Source organism: Electrophorus electricus, chromosome 7, assembly GCF_041902795.1.
Source record: "Electrophorus electricus isolate QZ-2024a chromosome 7, ASM4190279v1, whole genome shotgun sequence".
Lineage (NCBI taxonomy): Eukaryota > Metazoa > Chordata > Actinopteri > Gymnotiformes > Gymnotidae > Electrophorus > Electrophorus electricus.
This window is the reverse complement of record NC_137503.1, coordinates 5238903-5259471: the sequence shown is the minus strand read 5'-3', so window position 1 is coordinate 5259471 and position 20569 is coordinate 5238903. Positions and strand designations below refer to the sequence as shown.

Here is a 20569-nt window from a genome sequence, read left to right as displayed (position 1 = left end):
TTTCGTCACTACTCATAGTGTACAAATAAATGCAGCAAGGCTTTTAATTAAACACAGAACTATACTAATTTAACCCAAAGCTAGGAATGACTTCTCCTCAGTAAGGTAATGATAACACTTCCGTTCTCATGTAAAAGGCTTAAAAGGGGGGAAAAAAGAGAAAATAAATAAATTAAAAAAAATAAATAAATAAACCACAGAAGAAAACAAAAAAAAACACACACACACACACACACACACACACACACACACACACACACACACACACACACACACACACACACACACACACACACACACACACACACACACACACACACACACACACACACACACACACACACACACACACACATCACAAATGGGTCACCAGCCACCTATAAAGTCCAGCTGGTTTGAAATAGAACTTGCGGTTTATTGCCCTGCGGAAGAGTAGATGGCTTTAGAGCAGACCGTGCTGAAGAGGAGTATCTGGCTGGCGTGTCATGCCACAGTGGCTGCAGTGACGTGGAGTCCAGTCTCCTGGGAGCAGCAGGGTCACGCTGGACGCCCAGAGAGCGCACCGCTCACATGCACCCGCTTGCTCAGTCTCGCTCTCCCTCCCGTGGATGCCGCCTTGCCTCTTTTCCGATTCTCTCGCTCTCTCACGCTCTTGCTGCTCCAGCACTCCAGCGCTTGCGCACGCACACAGTGGAACTTTCTCGCTAATACTGCACAGCAGATTCTTTACATGTTTTAAATGATGTCAGCCGTGACGAGCGCACGACGGCGACCTTTCCTAAACCCGTGTTTGTAATCTTAGGATTCTTCTTACATTACAATAAAGCAATTAGAAACAAATTCTGGAAAACAAGGTTTCTATGACTCCAATTCCTCTTTTAACAGACACATGATTAAAGGCTTGCAAAAACTAAATCATTCTTTAACCCGTCTGCCTGCTCGCCTAAACCCACAGCTACACCCAGCCAGGCTCCCATGCGGAGGATGGCAGTGTTTGCTCCATCTACAGCCATGTACCAAGGGCAGACTGCAGTCACACGCTGAAAAGGGCTCATTCTGGATGCCCATGTAGAGCAGAAGGCATTAGAGCGCACAGGAAAAAGTATTATTATATAAGGAGAACAATGACCCAGTATCACTAATGCAAAAGCCACTGTGTCAATGTTCATCACCACAGTCCAGCTCAAGGTCGCACGTATGTGTGTGTGTGTGTGTGTGTGTGTGTGTGTGTGTGTGTTGGGGCCGAGTCGAACATTTCTATAGGATCCGTTTTAACAGAATTGTTGTAATGAATGTGGATGCTAGATATTTAAGCAATTAATTACTTCCCCATGGTTCTCAAAGTGAAATCTTATGGTTTTGTCTACTCTTCCATACAAAGAACAAAAGTGAAGTGAAGACAAGAGAAAGATAAAATGCAACCTCTACCGAAACCATTTGGTCATGTAGCTGTTGCAACTCTCATAACCCCCTCTGACTCCCCACCCCAAGAGTTTGGTTCCTTTTGTCAAAAGCCAATCTAAAACGCAGATATGCCTAGCACACACTACACATTTTTCTATGCCACCTCATATCTTGTCCTGAACAGTAGCACAGGTTCTCACACGCAGGCGTGCAAAGTAGCACCGGAGAGCTGATTCAGCAAGCCATTAAATCAAACCAAGGAGACATTAAATTGCACACTTTATTAATTCCCACCTCGCCATCAGTCAACTGTGGCCGTGCTGAAATCGATTGGCCGAGTGATTCATCGTCGCCCTGGTGACACTGTTCGTTTCTGCGTATCCACAGCAGGACCAGAGGGCTGGCAGACTGGACGGTGTCTGGTGGGTGGCCATGACGGACTATAGCAGGGGTGGAGCTGCTGTGCACATTGCTATAATTTGTTTGCCCTGTAGTTGCTTCCTGGGAGGTTTTTTGGGGGGCAGATGGGGGTTAGCAAGCATAACCAGTTTAATGATTAACTAACCCTTCCTGTCCTCCCTGTGCAGTACTGTGTGTCTATATATATATATATAAGGCTGCTGTGCTCTCCAGTTGTCATTATCCCATCAGGGCAAGGGAAGAACAGAAGGCAGAAGCAGGAGGAAGAGACCAGGACAGGAAAAAGCAGCTGAGTCCCTCTAAAGACAAAATGAAGTTGGCATGCTTAATTCTACTGGGAAGCTTGTGCACCATTAACGCAGTGCCTCATTTGACGCGGACAGTCACGGAGACGCCCTTACTCAGAACTCCGCAGCCGACAGAGGCCAGGTCTCGCTTCGCGATGCTGGACGACGTGCGACTGTTGGCCAACGGTCTCCTCCAGCTGGGGCAAAGCCTTCGGGAATTCGTGCACAAGACCAAGGCGCAAATCAACGACATCTTTCAGAAGCTGAACATATTTGACCGATCCTTCTATCAGCTCTCACTCGTGACCAGTGAGATCAAGGAGGAGGAAGAGGAGCTGAAGAAGACCACCACCTTCCTGAAGGCAAACAATGAGGAGATCCGGAATTTATCAATGGAGATCCACTCAAAGGTCAACAGTATTCTCCAAGAGCGTAGCCAGCTGCAGACCAAAGTGGGGAGTCTGGAGGAGAGGCTAAAAGGCCTCTCACACACCATGGTTCCTCCGGAGCAGCTCCAAGAGATCTCTACACTGAAGGTGAGTGGACCAATTTCAGAACATCACACTGCTTGGCTTTTTACCTGCCCAGTTCATTCAGACATCTGTAAAATGTCTAATATCTCCCTATAGCTATTTAGATTTTTTCAAATATATGATTTTAAATTTTAAATCGAAGGTATGGTGAATCTCAGCTGTTGGTGTTTCACATCTGATAAGCTGATAAGTGAACACAGCTGACAACTGATAGCACATTTAAAAAGAAAAGGTCCTGTTGCATAAAATAAAATTGGCCAACAAGTGCAGTGCAGTAGTGAAAAGCTCATGGTATGAGCATTAATAAGCAAGGTTTGTTGCAGGGTGTGATCGACACTCAGGAGAAGACGATCAAAGACCTGCTAGAGGCAGTGAGAGAGCAGCATGAGCAACTCAACTCACAGAAAATCAAAATCAAGAGCCTGGAGGAGAAGGTACAGCTTTCACGTGGCATGAAAAGATCCAAAACACTTGGGTTTCTTGAATGGGTAGATTTTTATGTCCCCAAGACCTCACACAGCTAACTCTCTCTCTCGCTAAATTTTAATTTCAGCTTGGTTCCGACTCTTTTCAAGAAACTGCTGAAAAATCTACAAATTCAAGTCCAGAGCAACCTAATGTTTTAGAATACCTGACAAGTAACTCAACCAATTCAACCATGGACACAAATGGTGAGTATCAGAGGTGAAAAATACTACTCTTGATGATAGTGTCTGAAATGTTATAAATGTAAATGTAGGTGAAAGTCAAAGAAATAATCCCCAGTTGTACAACGATTTCCTAATTGTTGCAGACTTTCCCTCAGACTGCAGTGAAATATTCAGGAGAGGCCAAACAAATAGTGGAATTTACTCCATCAAACCTAATCAATCAGAACCATTCAATGTATTCTGTGATATGAGTTCAGGTAAGAGAAACAAAAGTGCATTTGAATCGACAAATGTTATCGGCAAAAAGTAGCTAAATGTTTGCACACAACCTTCAGCTAAAGGGTCAATTAGTTGCTGGCCTGACAGTCACAATTATTTTATTCATTCATTCATTTCCCTTGACTTTGCAGATGGGGTGGCCACAATTATTCAGCGGCGAGTGGATGGGTCTCTAGATTTTGATCAGAATTGGGACAAATATGAGCTTGGATTTGGTAGTTTGGAAAGTAAGTAAACAATGCAATAGGTATGCAGGAAATGACAGTGTTAGAAATGTAACAATCAAGCCTAGCTGATTATACACTACCACTACTTTTACCCACCATTACATAGACTGACAGGATAAAACGGCACCAGAGTGAACGGATTTTAAGACCTCTCCCAAGGTCTTGATCGCTCATGATTTTTTGTGCAAACACGAAGCATCTTGCACTTGTTGGGCTTGACTGTTTTGTTTGTGAAACCTTAACAATGTTGAACAAAAGTATCTGACCCAGAGTAAAGCTAGCAAAGTACATGAGCTATGTATTGCCATTCTTAGAAAAGTATCAAGTTTGCTTGTCAAATGAACTTTCAAACACAACACACCCATGTATTTGCTTCTTTCCCCATATTTTAGAGGAGTTTTGGCTGGGCTTGGCCAAGATCTATTCCATCGCCTCACAGGGAGAGTACATCCTCAACATCCAGCTTGAAGACTGGAAAGAAGAGCGAAGATTCGTTGAGTACATGTTCACCCTGGATGGCCCTGCATCTCACTACACCATCCATCTTACACTTTTGTCTGGCAATGTGCCAGACGCCATGAGTAACCACACGGGCATGTTCTCCACCAACAACAAGGACAACAACCAACACAAGGACTCAAACTGTGCCCCTAACTACACAGGTAACAAACTCTCGTCCACATTATTTGTACAAATTCTTTATATCCCATTTTATCAAAATTCAATTTTAAAACACAACCGTAACATTTCACAATCAAACGACTATTTTAACAAACAATTTTCAGGTGGCTGGTGGTTTAACGCATGCGGTGATACCAACCTAAATGGACCTTACACCTGGATGCGATCCAGGAGCCGTACTCTGCGCAGGAAAGGGATCTACTGGAGACCTGGCAGGCGAAGCTCTTACACCCTCAGATCTACAAAGATCTCCATTAGGCCATCATCCTAGTTGCAGGGATCACCGAATCTGTTGCTCTTTATCGATCCAAAAAGGTCGCGCAGGTAGCAGCGGCTGTGGCCAACTGGCATTTTCCCATTCCCCTCCACTCAAACCAAACATGCGGACTCCACATCAGAGAATTATGTTGCTGCATCAAGTCATCAGTCTCTCGGTAACAGATATGAAGTAAATGTTGCACGTGAAAGCTTACTGCTATTAATTTACCGCAGACTTGTTGATGGAGAACACAGACACAGCTTAGCGCACTTCTAAAGTACATTTAAAGACCCATCGCATGCTGTTATGATTTGTGATATGTTTTCAAAAACACTTCTATAACTAAAGCACCTACAGAAATCAACTAGTATACAGAAATGCATACATGTCTAATAGTCTAGTTTTTATATTGCAGTTTAACTTTATTATATTTAAACAGTTCATATTTGAGCTGCATTAGTCCAGAAATGCTATGAAATTGCTAACTGTTTGCTCCTTTATGTTACTGAGTCATATTGACTCTTAGGTACACAGTGGACATACCCAACTGTACAGTGCATGTTTTCTTTGGATTTTTCACGGATTTGTCTTTAGAAACAGTCTGCTAAACCATTTTTGTTACAAATAAATACAAACTTTCTACTGGATCATTTGTAAGTCCATGCACTGCAGACAAATCTGAGGAGACAAGTGAATGCTCTGGATTATCATTTTAAGTCTTCAGTTAAATTAAAAACTTATTGAACATTAACTAAACACAATTGCCAATGAAAGGTGAACTGCTCCTTGTCAGTAATCATTTTAAATCTGTGGAATGTGGAAGAATTTACACACTGCACAATTATTTATATTGGGGTTAAAAAAAAGCATCATCTGAAAAGTCTTCCAGAAAATTCTTCTACCATAAAATAAGTACTTCAATTACAATAAAGTTCAGAGAGAGAAAAAAAAATTAAAAAATAATAAGAAAAATCAGGGACTACAAGTGGTACTCCTGTTAAAACAATCCCTTCAAGCTCTTACTTGGCCTACATGTTCTCACCTACTATTTTGGTCCTCTTTGTGCATCCTTAGCATAAGTACACACACAGACACACACACAGACACAAAACACACAGCCACAAAACACCACACACTGGCTGAGCAGTAAGACAGAGGCATGTCCAAACATCTCCAGTTAACATGCCTGAAATCCAGGCTGACCCAGCATGATCTGTTTTCATGCAGTGCCAACCATGTTATCTACCAACAGACAAACATGTCCTTTGTAGAAGGTTATGTCAACACAACTCCTAGATAAAAGGTCTTTGCCTGGGAGGCCATGACTGAAATAGCAGTTTGAACCTGTCAGATTAGGCACCAAGATTTTCAGCATGGTCATAGACTCCCTACTGTTAGCTGTAAGCGTATCGCAGTTACTCGGTTTGAACTCGGTTTGAAACGTGATATCACTACGTGTCTTTTAAAGTGCAACTCATTATTTAAGTAACACAAAAACGTATGCGTGTCTCAGTGAACAGCCATGGTGATGTTGGAACAATGCATGTGTGACCCTAAGTCGAACTGCTGGTGGATCAGTATTCGGTTGGAACAGAGCTCAGCTGTGCTACCTGTACGTGGTATTGGGCACATAGATGTCCTTGGCTGGGAACTCCAGAATCTCCCTGGTTGGCCGCACTCGACTGTCTGGGTAAGGTTTAACCTGAAGGAGCTCTGGGGTCAGACAGTAGTGGGGGTTCTCAGGTGCAGGAGATATGTCAATCTTCAGTTGAGCTGTAAGCATGAAACAGAATGGAAATGTACTTGCAACTAAGGACATTTTACTAAATTCTTTTAGCCATTAACAAACCTCCTTCAACGTTAAATGATGCGAAATGTTTTTTAAAAGTAAATCAGGAATCTACCCAACTAGCTAATTTCTTAGTAAGACAGTGTAGGTTTATTACTACAAATTAAATTAGATTTTTTAAAAGTCTCATAACTTTTTGATTTTAAAAACCTACCCGTGATAGGTCTAAGTCTTCGTAACACAGAGGAAGGGCGTCTCATGTCAGCTAAGAACTTGTACAAATCTTCATCACTTAGCCGATCTCCCTCCTAGCAAATGGAGGAGCATGAAATAAAAGATCATTCATGATCTTCATGAACTCTCATGAATTTCATTGCAATAATCATTCTATACAATAAGGCAGTGTTCAAACAGACATTCATTCAAAAGAAAGTGTTATTTAGGTTCACATTACTAACCATTCTACAGACAGCCCTAATGTTTGCCAAACTGTCACAAAAATGTCAATGTAAGGTCAATGAAAGCAATCAAATACTTCTGCTACACAAGGAGACGCTCTGTACTTTACACCGTACCTTCGGTATGTCGTAACCCTTAGCATTGTCGATGAATGAAAATAAAAAAGGTCATACACATTTCCCCCGGTTAGATTTCCCTCACACTATAGTCAGTTCCCAAATAGAGGGTCTCTAATATCTCATGGCAGCATCAGCCGCTGATTCAGAGGCTACGGTGAAGGCTGACCTGCTTGAAGAAATTAGTGACTGTGAGAGTTGCAGGCCTGAAACTGGTAAGATTGCAGTACTCGTCTCCACTGGTGGTCCTTTCCAAGGAGCGACGACCCACAATGCTCGAGTTTCTCCGCTCTGACCACGAACCCTTCCGTTCTACTCGGGCAAAAAATAAATAAATAAATAAAAAATTCATTAGCTCTTATGAAAATGTTAGCAAGCATTTTAACTAATACATTATAAGTTTTCTTTATTCATTTATATGTACATACATATCTAACTGGGTCTTTTCAGTCTCAACATCAAATTCATTTTTCATGCACAGCAGAAGTGTCTAAATGCCACGGAGCAGACTAACCGGGCAGACCTAGCTCCAAGTCTGTGTCTCTCTCCAGGCTGCCTGCACTGTTCACAATGTTCATCAGGTGGATGGCGGTCCAGGCAAAGGGCATGCGGTAGCGGCCGAGACGCTGGCAGAACTGCTCCGACTGAGCACGAAGCTTCTCCAGCTTCTCCTTATTCTGCACCACACAGGAAAGCAGGTCATTCACTCACAAACACTGCAGCTGCTATGCAGCAACAGCGATCACAACGACAGTAGTGCTTTTATTCATATCGCGCCATTCTTGAACCCATGGCTGATTCAGAATGAAACCCATCCATGTTCAGGGGAAGATGACGGTTTGGTTGGTGCACGGTCTTACTTTAGCAGCATCTGACTCTTTGAAGACCATGTAGGGCTCTGCGCATTCTCCAATGTCCCCCTGCTGTAGCACCTTTTCAAGCTGCATATACACAGATCAGGGATTAGCAGTAATAATAATTCAATCACCACTTAATAATAATTGCTACTTTTTACAGCGATTGAACCCGAATTCACTGTATGCTAAACAATAAATAAACTACTACATCTATGTCTAACCCAGTGGGCAGTCAGCAGTATACAGCCTCTTACCCTGATGACCAGAAAGACATCTTGGGAAGGGTAAGTGATGGAGAAGATGGCAGAGCGAGCTAGTGTAGAGATAGCGGCAGACTGGGTGTGAGGGCGCAACATAGCCTTGGTTTGCTCGGAGTTCAGGTCAAAGAAGAAGTTCTCCGATATCTGAAGATTAAGGGCAAGGCGGGTGAAGGGTCACAAATTAATAGCAATGTCTGAGCAATGAAAAGCTTCTATGTGGTGATTGCTGCCCTCTAGTGTTAGTCTGTTGAGAAGCCACATGAGCATAGGTACAGCCTCTCTATCACATTAAGACAATTTAAACAAAACCTAGACAAACAATGCAGTCTGTAAATAACTGAACATGTGCTCTGGTTCGTCTCGTTGGATTATCATTTGGTTGGTTAAGGTAGGCTATGAGTTCACTTACTTTTGTCTTAGATTCTGTGAAATTCAAGGCTTGTTGTCTAAACCTAGTTGTTAGTTGCTTGGTAGTGGTAATTACGCACTACAGGTGTAGTTTCGCCCTGACCTTAGGTGTAAATTGAGGGGTGGGCACAGCACTTATTGAACTGAGTTAAATTAGGACAACTCAACATCTGGAGAAGGTTTGCTGGTGTTCTCAATCAAGTTCATCTACAAGACTTCACAAACTCAGCCAAGTATCTTCTCATTATCCCAATCCTTTATCTCATATAGCCACAAATCAAGCATCTGAAATATGCTTCACAATTCCTGTCCTCAGATCTCCTCGACACAATCATAGACGTCGCAATCTCAGCAACCTCGCATCGCTTCACACCATCACATGTCGTGGTGGCAGGAGGGCTCTGGAACTGCTAATCTGCTGCCCAGAAGGCTGACTTCATCTCAGCATTAGCATCCCTCCACTACTTCCACTTCCTGGCTCTGACAGAAACATGGATCACCCCTGAGAACTCAGCGACTCCGACTGCTCTGTACTCTGCCTTTTCATTTCCCCATTCTCCGAGGCGTCTCGGCAGGGGTGGTGGCACAGGTTTACTAATGTCTCGAGAGTGCCGTTTCACTCCACTTTCCATCTCCTCTTTTGAATTTTCATGCCATTACAGTGTCTTTCCCCACCAAACTTCTTATCATTGTCATCTACTGCCCTCTAGATCACTTCATTGATGAGCTCGGCATCCTTCTGAGTCAATTCCTCATTGAAGGAAATCCATTCACTCTTCATGGTGACTTCAACCTTCCATCAGACAAGCTGCATTCCTCCTGCATCCTTCTGCTGTTGACAGCATTTGACCTCACCCTCAACCACTCTGCCCGCTTTGTGAGTAGGAGGAATGTTCTGGACCTGATCTTCACCCATACCACCACAACGTCGGACATCGTAGTCACCCCCTCCACCTCTCGGACCATCACTCTATCCTTCTCTCTCTCCCTTCCTTCTCTTTCCATCCAGTCTCTCCAACATGTTCCTCCTTCCTTCATCAGAATCTGCACTCCATAACTCCCTCTTCCCTTACTACTTCTGTTTTGTCCAACCTTCCTCACCCTGACTCTATCCTCTCTCTCTTTGGATACAGTTACAAATACTTTCATTTCTACACTCTCCTCATCAATGAATCTTCTGTGCCCTCTCTCCTCTAGACCCACTAAGTCCTCCCCACCTGCCCCCTGGCTAACAAACACTTCGCTGCCACAGGAGAGAACCAAGGACTGCAGAGAGGCGGTGGAGGAAATCTCAAAGATTCAGATCTTAGCTCATACAAGTTCTCACTGGAAGTAACATCTGCAAAGTCATCCTACTATAGAGAGAAATTCGAATCATCATCATAATCATCATCATCTGATCCACACAAGCTCTTCACTATTTTTTTTTCCTTCTCTCCTTAATCCTCCCCCTCATCTCTTACTGTATCAGCTTCTTTGAGAAGGTTGCAGCAATCCGCCAGTCCTTTTCCTGTGTTCCCACTCCTCCAACCAACATGCATTCCCCAACATCAAACTCTCTGACTTCTTTTTCTCCTCTCTCTACAGATGAAATTCTTCAGCTCCTGACTTCCAACAATCCGACTACATGTCCGCTGGATCCAATTCCTTCTGCTCTGTTCCAGACAATCACAAGAGATCTGCTTCCTTTCATCTCTGTCATAAACAACTCCTTATCTTCTGAATACGTGCCTACTGCATTCAAAACCGCCAGGGTGGTACCAATCCTCAAGAAGGCCACACTTGACAGCTCCAGCGTTACCAACTACAGAACGGTATCACTTCTCTCTTTCCTCTCAAAAGCCCTTGAGCGAGCAGTTTATAATCAATTGTCTTTCTCACCCAGAACCAGCTGCATGATCCCAATCATTCTGGCTACAAACCGGCACATTCTACAGAAACGGCCCTCATAGCAGTGACTGAGAAACTTCATGCCGCTAAAGCTGCCAAACGGTCATCTGTTTTGATTCTTCTAGATCTTTTGGCAGCCTTTGACACAGTGAACCACAACATTCTTCTCTCTGTTCTTTCCAGGCTTGGTGTGACTGGCTCTGCTTGGAGATGGTTTCAGTCCCATCAGGTGACATGGAGAGGATCCACATCCAAACTGTGTAGACTCTCCACTGGTGTTCCACAAGGCTCAATATTGGGCTCTCTTCTCTTTGTATACTCGTTCTCTTGGTGATGTAATATCATGGTTTCTCCTACCACTGCTATGCCGATAACAATTATTTCCTTTCTTTTCCACCCTCTGACACGCAGGTCTCCAGACATATCTCGGCATGCTTGACTGACATTGCGTCATGGATGACAGCCCACCACTTGAAGCTCAACCCCAGTAAAACTGAGCTTTTGTTCATCCCAGGTACTCCCAACCCTTACCATGACCTCACTGTTTCCTTTGAGAGCTCCCTGGTATCCCCATCCGAAGCTGCCCGTAGACTGGGCGTAACTTTGGACAACCAGTTGCCTGTTCTCCACTCATGTTTCTAATCTAACCCGTTCTTGCAGATTCCTCCTTTGTAACTACGAAGGATTTGACCCTTTCTTTCGCAGGAAGCTACCCAGGTGCTTGTGCAGTCTCTTGTGATCTCAAAGCTAGACTCCTGCAATTCGCTACTTGCTGGTCTTCCTCTAAGAGTCATCAAACCTCTACAACTTGTCCAGAACACAGCAGCATGACTGGTCTTCAATCTTCCAAAGTTCACACGTTATTCCACTGATACGCTCCCTTCATTGACTCCCTTTAGCTGCATGCATCAGAATTAAAACCTTGATGCTTGCCTACAAAGCAAAAAATGGACCAGCCCCTTCATACATGAGGTCAATGGTCAAAGCCCAATCCGTACCTCGAGTACTTCGAACCTCAACTACGGCCTGGCTTGAAATGCCTTGCTTCAGGTCTCGTGGACGACCAAGCATCAATACCATTTTCTGTCCTGGCTCCAAGACCGTGGAATGAACTCCCGCTTGCTGTATTGTAGGGCACTGTTTGTTTTTTTTAATAAACTCTAGCACTTATTGTTTATAGCACTTATCATTGTTTAAGATAGAAGTGCAAATTACATAAGGTCTAGGTATCAGCATTCATCCCTGTATTCTAGTGCAGTGGTATGTTTAATTCTAACCTACTCTACTGTACTTGGATATATTCTGTGAGTAAATGACAAAGCACTTTTGTAAGTCGCTCTGGATAAGAGCGTTTGCCAAATGCCGTAAATGTAAAAGTAACTTTTGGTGTTGTGGTTGGCCATATTGCAGAACATCAGAGTTAAAGTGAAACACTGATTATGAAGGTAAAGTGCAAATTGTTGGCTTTAACTTGCATGGGGTGTGTAAGGGCACTTGCATGTTATTTAAATTGGATGAACCATTCAAGAAACTTGGTGTACACAGTAATTGAACAACGGCCTGCTCAGGAGTTACTTGACAGGTTCTTTACCAGAGAGCTACAAAAAGGTCTTGCAACAGGAGTCCATCACTGCTGAATGAACTGTCGGTAAGAGCAGGCCAACAAGAGACTGGAGGCAAAGTGTTGTGTCAAAATGTTTAGTTTTTGGGGTTTTTTTTGGTAAATGGTTGAGGCACAACAATGCACTGACAAGATTAAGAGTAGCTAGAAACCTGTGAGACCAGGGAAGAAAAACAGTAGTGGGTGACTGAGGAATTCTACCAATCTTGAAGAAAACCCATTAAGAACACCACCCCAAATGTAGACATACATCTATCTGTTAGAGCTTACCATAAAGAAAAGAACACATCACCTCTGTGGGCTTACAAAAAAAATTTAATTGTAAAACAAGCGGGAACCGGAAATAGCTGAAAAACACAGGACTGGTGGAGTAACATCAGGGAAGAAAGAAACCCAACATCTGTTCTTATATCTAAAGATCCGACACTAGCCAATAATGGGTTGCAAATGATATGCAACACCAAGTACTAAACATGACATGATCGATACAGCATTATGCATAAAGTATAAAAGACTATGTATAGAAGCCATGACTCCTGCATGGTTCAATTTAAGTGTCAGTAACACTGGATTAAACCTGACATTGTGGAGTCTAACATCCGCTACTGCTTAATTTCAACATCCAATTACTTATGGACTGCGCTGTATGCAAATCATTGCACCAGAGAAAATAAATTCTATTTGAGGGCAACCACCACTAACTGCCCTCAGGTATCATTCCCAAAGTGCAATGCTTATAGTGTTCAGTGCACACAAACTGTGTGAAAAAGAAAGAAATATACTGCATAAAGAAGAAAGCTGATCCATAGCCTTAGCATTCATGCGATACCTCCTCTGAACTTTACAGTACTTTAATAACCCAGGTTAAGGTCAGTTTTAACGATTTTGCAGAAGCATCCAAGTTTTCGAGCAACAAAGCGCAGAAGTAGGCATAACAGCTCACCTTTTTCTTTTCCTTGACATCGTATAAGGCCAAACTTGCGAATATTGGCTCAATTTCAATCTCAAACCTTTGAAGAAACAGCAGAGTCAGCAGAAAGGAGGAGTTAAGTTTTAATGGGAAGAAACAGAATGGAGCACTTTAAAGGCACTTTCCCCCTCAACTTACTTCAGGGACAAGCATTTGACGAGTAGCCGCTGTCCAAAGTGTTCCTTTGGGACATCAGGCACACAGTGCCGCTCGATTGGTTCTTCCTAAAGAAAGAAAAATTATAAATAAACCGAATATTAAAAAGATATACAAATAATTAACTTGGAGAGTCTGCAGTTCAAGAAAATATTTTTTTAAAATGCTTCAAAAGCAGTTCAAGCAAGTATAGCAGTGTATAAAGCAAGTCAGGTGCATTTCCTCAAAGTCCTTTGGAGATTTATGTAAAACATTTATTACACTTGCTTTTCCAGAAATTTTTTTTTTTGGCCCCAAGCCCGTTAACGTGAAATTTTAATTCTGTCGTATTTTAGTCAGGCAGAAGGATTTCAAAAATTAGTAAAAGCTTCATCAGGTTTTTGCCCTATTCGTCACAAAACTTTAGTCAATATGTTAAATGAACAAGTGAGCACCATCTCATAGATGCTATGGAAAAAGGTGAAAATCTCAAAAAAAGGTGCACACCTCCTCCAGAGCAGGGTGCAGAGCGAAGACCTCGCGGTGTCGGCTGGCTTTGCGATGCTCCTCATTGTGTCGGTCGATCTCCTCGTTGGGTGCTCGGTCGAGCAGGTGAGGCAGCAGGGCATCAGGCTGCGAGTTCTTCAGGTCAAATATGCTGCATGCCCAGCTACCCCGCGGAGTGTCATCGATGGACATGGACCTGCGCTTCAGCTCGTCCTGCGAGACAAGTGCGCATGCAGAAACGCACAGCGAGGAGACAAATTGGAAATACGGCAGCACCTCAAGCGACGTGACGGATCTGAGAGGCGGCTGCTGTCACTCAGGACGGCCGCGTCTGTGGAGGTAAGCAAAGCCTTACCTGATCATCCTGATAGCTGCTGGAATCTGGCAGCTCGTCTGACTCAAAGACCTGCTTGGGTAAACCTCTCTGCCTCTCCTTTTGCCTGTCCAGGGTGTTGGGGTTGAAGCCTGTACCTAGCTTGTGGTACCTGTGCCACCAAGACCAAAGGGCCAAAAAGACGCATTAGACAATAAATCAATCAATCAGTATAATCAAGGAGGAAAAGGGCAGAGTTTGAAATGAGCACTGACAAAATAACCCCAGCAAACCGAAATGTGCAATGTGTGACATCAGGACTACGAAAACTTTGCTGTCATCTCTTCCTGTACCAAACTGCACATGCTTCATGGTATTTCTGGTCATAACTATTGACAAACAGTTAAAAGCAACTACTAACGTTAGATAATTAGCAAGTTACAACCAGATATGTTTGTGCCAGTTCACGTAAAGCAGACTAGAACGACGTTCTTCATGCAACCTGATGGCACAATGGCCCTCAAACTGGGCAAAGCTTTTCACTCCAGAACAATGGAGGGCTTTGTGAGGCTATAAATGACCCTGTATCTGTGAGAACTGCAGCTTGTACTGGTCTAGTTTGCCACTGTTGACAAGCCATAGCAGGCTGTTTACAGTCTGCTACCAGAGTTAAGCGTTTCAGAGAAGAAGTACTGCTTTTCCAAAAGAAATCAGTATGACCTACAACTAGATAGAGACTGCAAGGATACGCCAGGGGGGAAAAAATAAAAAAATAAAAATAAAAATAAATAAAATCACTGGCACTTGATTAATAAAAAACCAACTGAAGTCCAAGTCTCAGCACGTCACTTTTTCCATCACAAAAAAAGGAAAGATTTTAGAGAAAAGTAAGAGCAAAGAGATAATCATAAGGGCATAAACAAAAGAAGAGTCACTTAAGCTTTGTAGGCACATGTTCAAGAGTAAAAAAGCAAAACAGGTCAGTTTCTCAGGAAAACAGTGCAAGATAACCTTAACTGCTAGAGAAAATGCTCAACATAACCCAATAATTTTACAATGAGCCTTGTACAAAAATGGTTTTGCTAAAACGCTGAAAGCTGTGTGCCTTACTTGCGGTTGACCACAGCCCAGTCCTCAGTGTAGGACCTGATACAATCTCGGACATGAGCATCATTGTCCCTGTAGAAACACAAGACGTGGAAATCAAACCCATCCATGCTCACAAATACAAATAACCCGCAGACGATGCAGGACCTGAGGATAACAAAGGGTATCTGCTGAACAACAGGAACATGCAGTAAACGCAGATGGAAAATTGGAAACTGCAGAATAAACCTAAAGCTCTGCTGAGGTATATAAATGTAAACAGATGATGGGTTTCATCGGATTCAAGCATTATTTACACCAGGAAGCTTTATTCTACTCATTAGTATGATGAGAGGATCTAAGAATATAACCTGTCTGAAGTTCCCACTCATATTGCAATACTACTCATCTGCTCCTTAAGGAAATTTTAAAAATAGACAGTGAGATTTTTAAAAAGCTTGTATTCCTCAGTCCTAGTTTGTCCAAAATCAAAACATGTTGAGAAGCCTCACTGTCCTGAATCAAAATAGCACAGCTTTGAGGTTAAATTCTGAGGATTGTGCCCTTTAATTTCCATGTTTTCCTTGCAATTACATGAACTCCACATATTTTTGTTCTTGCTGTTGTGCTATCTGCTGCTGACCAGAAGATGGGTTCCCCCTTTGCGTCTTGGTGATGATTCAAGATGTGCTGATAGTGTCCAGAGTGAACTTTTGCCTAGCGGTCACTGGGATGGTCCAGCCTCCCCACAAATCTCTACAATGACCAGTGCACTGTGGAACTAAGAGGAGCCAGTCTGAAGGAAAGAGTAAATCTCACCTGACCAAATCCGTTTTCCATTTATAGAAATATCCATGTGTAAATGTTCTGTATACAGTACATGTCAATGCCTTTTCTTTTGTGCATTAACAAATTCTACTGCAATGGCTCTGTTCATCCAGACAATCAGTCATAAAGAAATCAAGAGCACCTTATAGCTGGACACAACAGAGAACAACTATGTTCAGATTTTTATGTTACACGATAATCTGTTTTATTCTCTGTCTGCAATAAATAACTTAAAACAGACCTTCATCTTAATACATTTCACCTTAGGAAGAAAGTAAAACATAGATTGCACCCCCCAACCTATACACCATTCACACAATCTGAATAGGGAAGATGTAACTATTAATAATTTAACTGTGAAGCAGCTATAGTTTCATCTTTGTCTTAAGTGTCATGTATCCACAAATCCATTAATCATTTTGTGATTGCAATCCATTCTGACCCATCATGCAGGGACAAAAAAAGAACATGTAAGCATCCCTAGCCTGGACACGCACACGCACCCTTCCTCTGTAACTGCCTGGCCCAAAGTGCGACACTCCCTGGGCATGTAAAGAACTTCAATGTCATCTGGAGGGAACTCAATCAGATCTCTCAGAGGTCCTGACTCCATGATGGGCGGGTGAGTAATCAAATACTCCTCAAAGTCCACTGGCTCCACGGCCTCAGTCAAAGGGACCTACAGAGAGCAGAAAAGGACATGTCAAGTGCAGCCGAAACAAAAAGACAACATGCCCAACCCAAAAATGCCCAACCCAAATCAACCCTTCTGAGTAGAGCATCTGAAATGCTGCAGGGTCCGTTGTTTACCACCATGGCTTAAACACACCTCAACAGGCGGTTTAAAAGGCACCTTGCTCGTTTCTTCTCACTACACAAACAGGTCCTTTCATTCAAAGAGCCCTGTACAGACCACAGTACTGTGTGGATAGCAGTGAGAGACACCATTCTTTTTTAAGGCTGCGATTTCAAGTGAAACCACCAAGTTCTGTTCCTAAAAAGCAGTCAGTTTTGTACTTTCACAAGTCAATTCATCATCTCAAGGCATCACAAATCCTCAAGGTGACAGCAATATAATGCACCAGAGGTGCATATTTAAACACTTTATAGTAATTCTTTTTACATTATGCTAGATTTTATGAAGGATTTTTTAACAACTTCATAGAAAGGCACTTTATTATAATGAATTACAAAGCCCATAAAATACCTGATTAGTAATTGCAAAGTGCTGAACAAACAGAAAATCAATTTAGTAAGGAACATGCTCATCTCTCTGGAAGCATATGAAGACAAAAAGTCAGACTACACTTTGTTTCTGTATCGTACTCACTGAATTGCTTGCTGCATTCCCACCCACGCTGAGGTGTTTGAGGAGCTGAGGAGACCCTCCATACTGACCAGCAATCTGCTTTCTCACCTCAGCAGCTACGGTCCTGAACAGAAGACAGACAGGGTCAAGTGCGAGGATCACGCATCCGAGAGAAAGTGCAGTAGACTACATACAGTAGTCAGACAGCAATTCCACGAAACAGCAATGAAAGTGCAAAGAAAACATGAAACAGGTAAATATCATTAAACCAAATATCATTAAACCAACCAAAGGTTGTGGACAATGATTAACCTGTACATGGGCCACAACAGAAGAGTTCATTCAGCTGAGAACATGCCTGAATCTACATCGTATACGATACGGAGAAGCTACCCGAAGCAGTGCACTGAGGAGTAAGGAGAAGGAAGAAAGGCTTCTGTGGCTATTGTTTATTCAAGAAGGCTCCATTCTGAATAATCCAAAACATATGAAAAGGCTTGTAAAGGCTTCATTTACAGGATCATTACTACAGCATTACTATTAGCACTCTTGGCTGGAGTGACTCACAATAGTGCTTCATTGTCTCCATAGAAGAACCCCCTCATGCTAGCACATTAGACCGCAGTATAAGGAAACCATTAACACAGAAAAACAAGAGTACGAAGACTACCCAGACTACATCCAGCAAAACTGGGACTGCACAGAAAAGCAAGCGAGGCAGAACAAAAACCATATTTATATTTTTAGTTGCTGATTTCACAGCCTTCTAGCACACAGAGCCATCCACCCCCCCTTTAGAGTTGCCATTTTAAAAGATGGCTGTCAAGATGTAAAGACAGTGTTCTAAAAATATATTGTTTACAGCACCCTTATTCTAGTCTACTGAAAAGATTTACCCATCCCCCCCCTCGCACAAGATGGGCCATGTTTCAGGGCCACTAAGCACAGAGAAGGCGCTTACAGCAAAGCACTCCAGTCAGCAGTGCCAAAGGGCTCATTTACAGTGGCCATCAAAGTGACTCTACCAAAGAATCTCCTTGAAGGAAATTACACACACAGCAACTGGTCTTGGGTACTCTCAAACGAAAGATTTAATCCTATGGGAGATTATAAAAAAATAATAATAATAGTAGTAGACTGCATCCCAGACAGTGAGCAGACAGCAACACCCCTGGCATCTTTGCTAATTGTGGATACACCTTTATTTACACTGCGCATTCCTCAAAGGGGGTGAGAATTACCAGCTTGTTTACAGAGAGTCTACAAGTTTTTCACAGATTAACTAGAGAGATTTGTACATTAAAACCCAAATTAAGTACAAAAAGAAACAGTAATTATGAATAAGGCCTTGCTTTGAGTTACTGTCCAAGTACTTTTTGTTCAATATGGGGGGGGGGGGGGGAATCCAAGAACTAATGTGAAGAAAGCATCAACACTTGGTTTCACTTTTGACTCAACATTGTGCTTCAGATTTTTGTATTTCAGTTTCCATGTACATGCCCACCATTTCACTGCGCGTTATACTGTGTATGACTATGTATGTGACAAATAAACCGAACTTGAACTTATCCATATCATAGTATTTATGATTTAGTATTATTTAGTCAAAAACACATGAGTCAAACAGAACATCGAGGTTACGTCCATCCTAACAATCCAACATGAGAATTATTATATTAACACAAAGCTGGAAAAAGATACTTTAAGAAACTCAAGGTAGTCCATATCAGTAACATAACAGACTACTGACAGACTCAATTGCATACCTGAATACCACCCTCCAATAATTTCCTGGTATACAACAGTTGCAATGTAATCAGTGATAAAAATGATCAATGTTGAATACACATCTTAATTATTACTTAATGCATGAAACGTAATAGTCCAATGAAGAAAGCAAATCGACTCTTAAGTTTAGGCAACGGTGATATGATGAAAGATTTGATAGATTTTACATATGTAGAGCCACTGACAAGGCAGCATTAAGAAAATAACTTACAGTATTTCCGCTAAAGCCAACTACAGGCTTAGCCAGCGGTGATTTAGAGGGATGAGCACAGGCGTCTACGTAGTTCCCTCTTTTAAAAGCGCCACGCTTCTCATCCAAAGGAAAAAACGCATCACTGGAATCCTGAGATCCGCCAGCTATCAATACAGCAGTTATAGCAGCAGCTGCTCCAACCCCTCTCACGCCTATTGGTTTCATTATTAACCAGGCTACAAAAATCTCTACAAGAGATTAAGCGCTGGAAATAAGAGTGCTTACAACTCTCCCGTTTAATAGATGTTTTGATTCTAGCGACCCAATTCACTGAGTACATCAACATGAGCAACGTTATGGCATGCAGCTAACCTCGCAGCAACACCAGAAACAAACCCCTTCTGAGTGCACTGCAGAGCCAACGTACTTCTCCAATCACATTAAGACGCAAGGTGAAATTAAATGAGATGGTGATAATAGTTAAGTTATTGTCTAGTGGTAACATGTAGATTGCTTGATAACGATGTGTCAGGACCTCAGGCAATCTACAAATCACATAAATTAAATTCACTAGCGGGATCTAGCTACTAATCCTGATTTGGTCTGTCGAATATTAAATCTGAGTAAAGTTGTCTTCAAAAACCATCTTAACGTGTACGACAGAACAAACATATAATTCCTATCTTAGGGTGGGTCACTCGGGCATCTTTGCAACCTACAACAGCGCTAGGCTATGTTAGCAGCCATAAAGCGACTCTAGGCCTTATTTGGGAACGGTTTGCATGCTCACAAAAGGCAGCAATCCACGGGATCTAACCAAAAAACAGAATAAACCAGAAAATTAATAGCTCCCAACAGGATGTTACCTTCCAAAGCCGTACAAATCCTTACCTGCTTATTTTTTGGGCGAAGGCGCGGCGCTCAGCCATTGCTGTGGCCGCTGACTACTCGAATTCCCAAGCGCTCCAACCGCTCCGATGCTGCTGAAAGGGATCGACCTAAAGAGCGCAGATATTACCGTAAAACACCGCAAAGCGTCGCACACGGAATCTCGGACTCGGTGGGAAAATCATTTAGTCTAACTCGTGGACCATTGCGAACAGAAGCAATTGTATGGGCATCATTTTAAAAACAAAACGAACTAAAGCGAAAAAATATTTATAGTATAAATTGTCTGCGTTTCAATTATCTGCGGACACTGGAGGCGCATACAAAGGCGAGGTGAATGGATTCATATCCTGTGTGCACATTACAAAACAATGGAGCAGGAAATTATAGACCTTTATTATGTGTGAAGTGT

General features: G+C 42.5%; 2 protein-coding genes across 24 annotated transcripts in view; one reads left to right on the top strand and one right to left on the bottom strand.

The window, feature by feature from the left end:
• The window catches only part of dock7 (dedicator of cytokinesis 7), a 41738-nt gene extending 21270 nt beyond the window's left edge, over positions 1-20468 (bottom strand). For 8 of the 23 annotated variants that reach the window (XM_081716909.1, XM_081716912.1, XM_081716914.1 and 5 more), the window contains exons 1-14: positions 20161-20467; positions 17310-17412; positions 16477-16658; positions 15176-15244; positions 14108-14237; positions 13753-13965; positions 13249-13334; positions 13084-13150; positions 8216-8365; positions 7965-8045; positions 7619-7781; positions 7274-7416; positions 6744-6837; positions 6351-6513 (exon numbers count right to left, since the gene is read on the bottom strand). In XM_081716909.1, the coding sequence (XP_081573035.1) occupies positions 6351-6513; positions 6744-6837; positions 7274-7416; positions 7619-7781; positions 7965-8045; positions 8216-8365; positions 13084-13150; positions 13249-13334; positions 13753-13965; positions 14108-14237; positions 15176-15244; positions 16477-16658; positions 17310-17412; positions 20161-20198 (1682 nt within the window). In that variant the 5' untranslated portion in view covers positions 20199-20467. Of the gene's footprint in view, positions 1-6350; positions 6514-6743; positions 6838-7273; positions 7417-7618; positions 7782-7964; positions 8046-8215; positions 8366-13083; positions 13151-13248; positions 13335-13752; positions 13966-14107; positions 14238-15175; positions 15245-16476; positions 16659-17309; positions 17413-20160 lie in introns of all 23 variants that reach the window. The other 15 variants (XM_081716915.1, XM_081716908.1, XM_081716911.1 and 12 more) reach the window with 8 other exon arrangements.
• On the top strand, positions 431-5387 carry angptl3 (angiopoietin-like 3). Its single transcript, XM_027026686.3, has 7 exons — positions 431-2647; positions 2968-3078; positions 3198-3315; positions 3438-3551; positions 3705-3800; positions 4193-4462; positions 4586-5387. Exons 1-7 carry the CDS (start codon positions 2135-2137, stop codon positions 4750-4752), a joined length of 1389 nt encoding a protein of 462 aa, XP_026882487.2. The 5' UTR covers positions 431-2134; the 3' UTR covers positions 4753-5387.
• Positions 20469-20569: the final 101 nt, after the last annotated feature.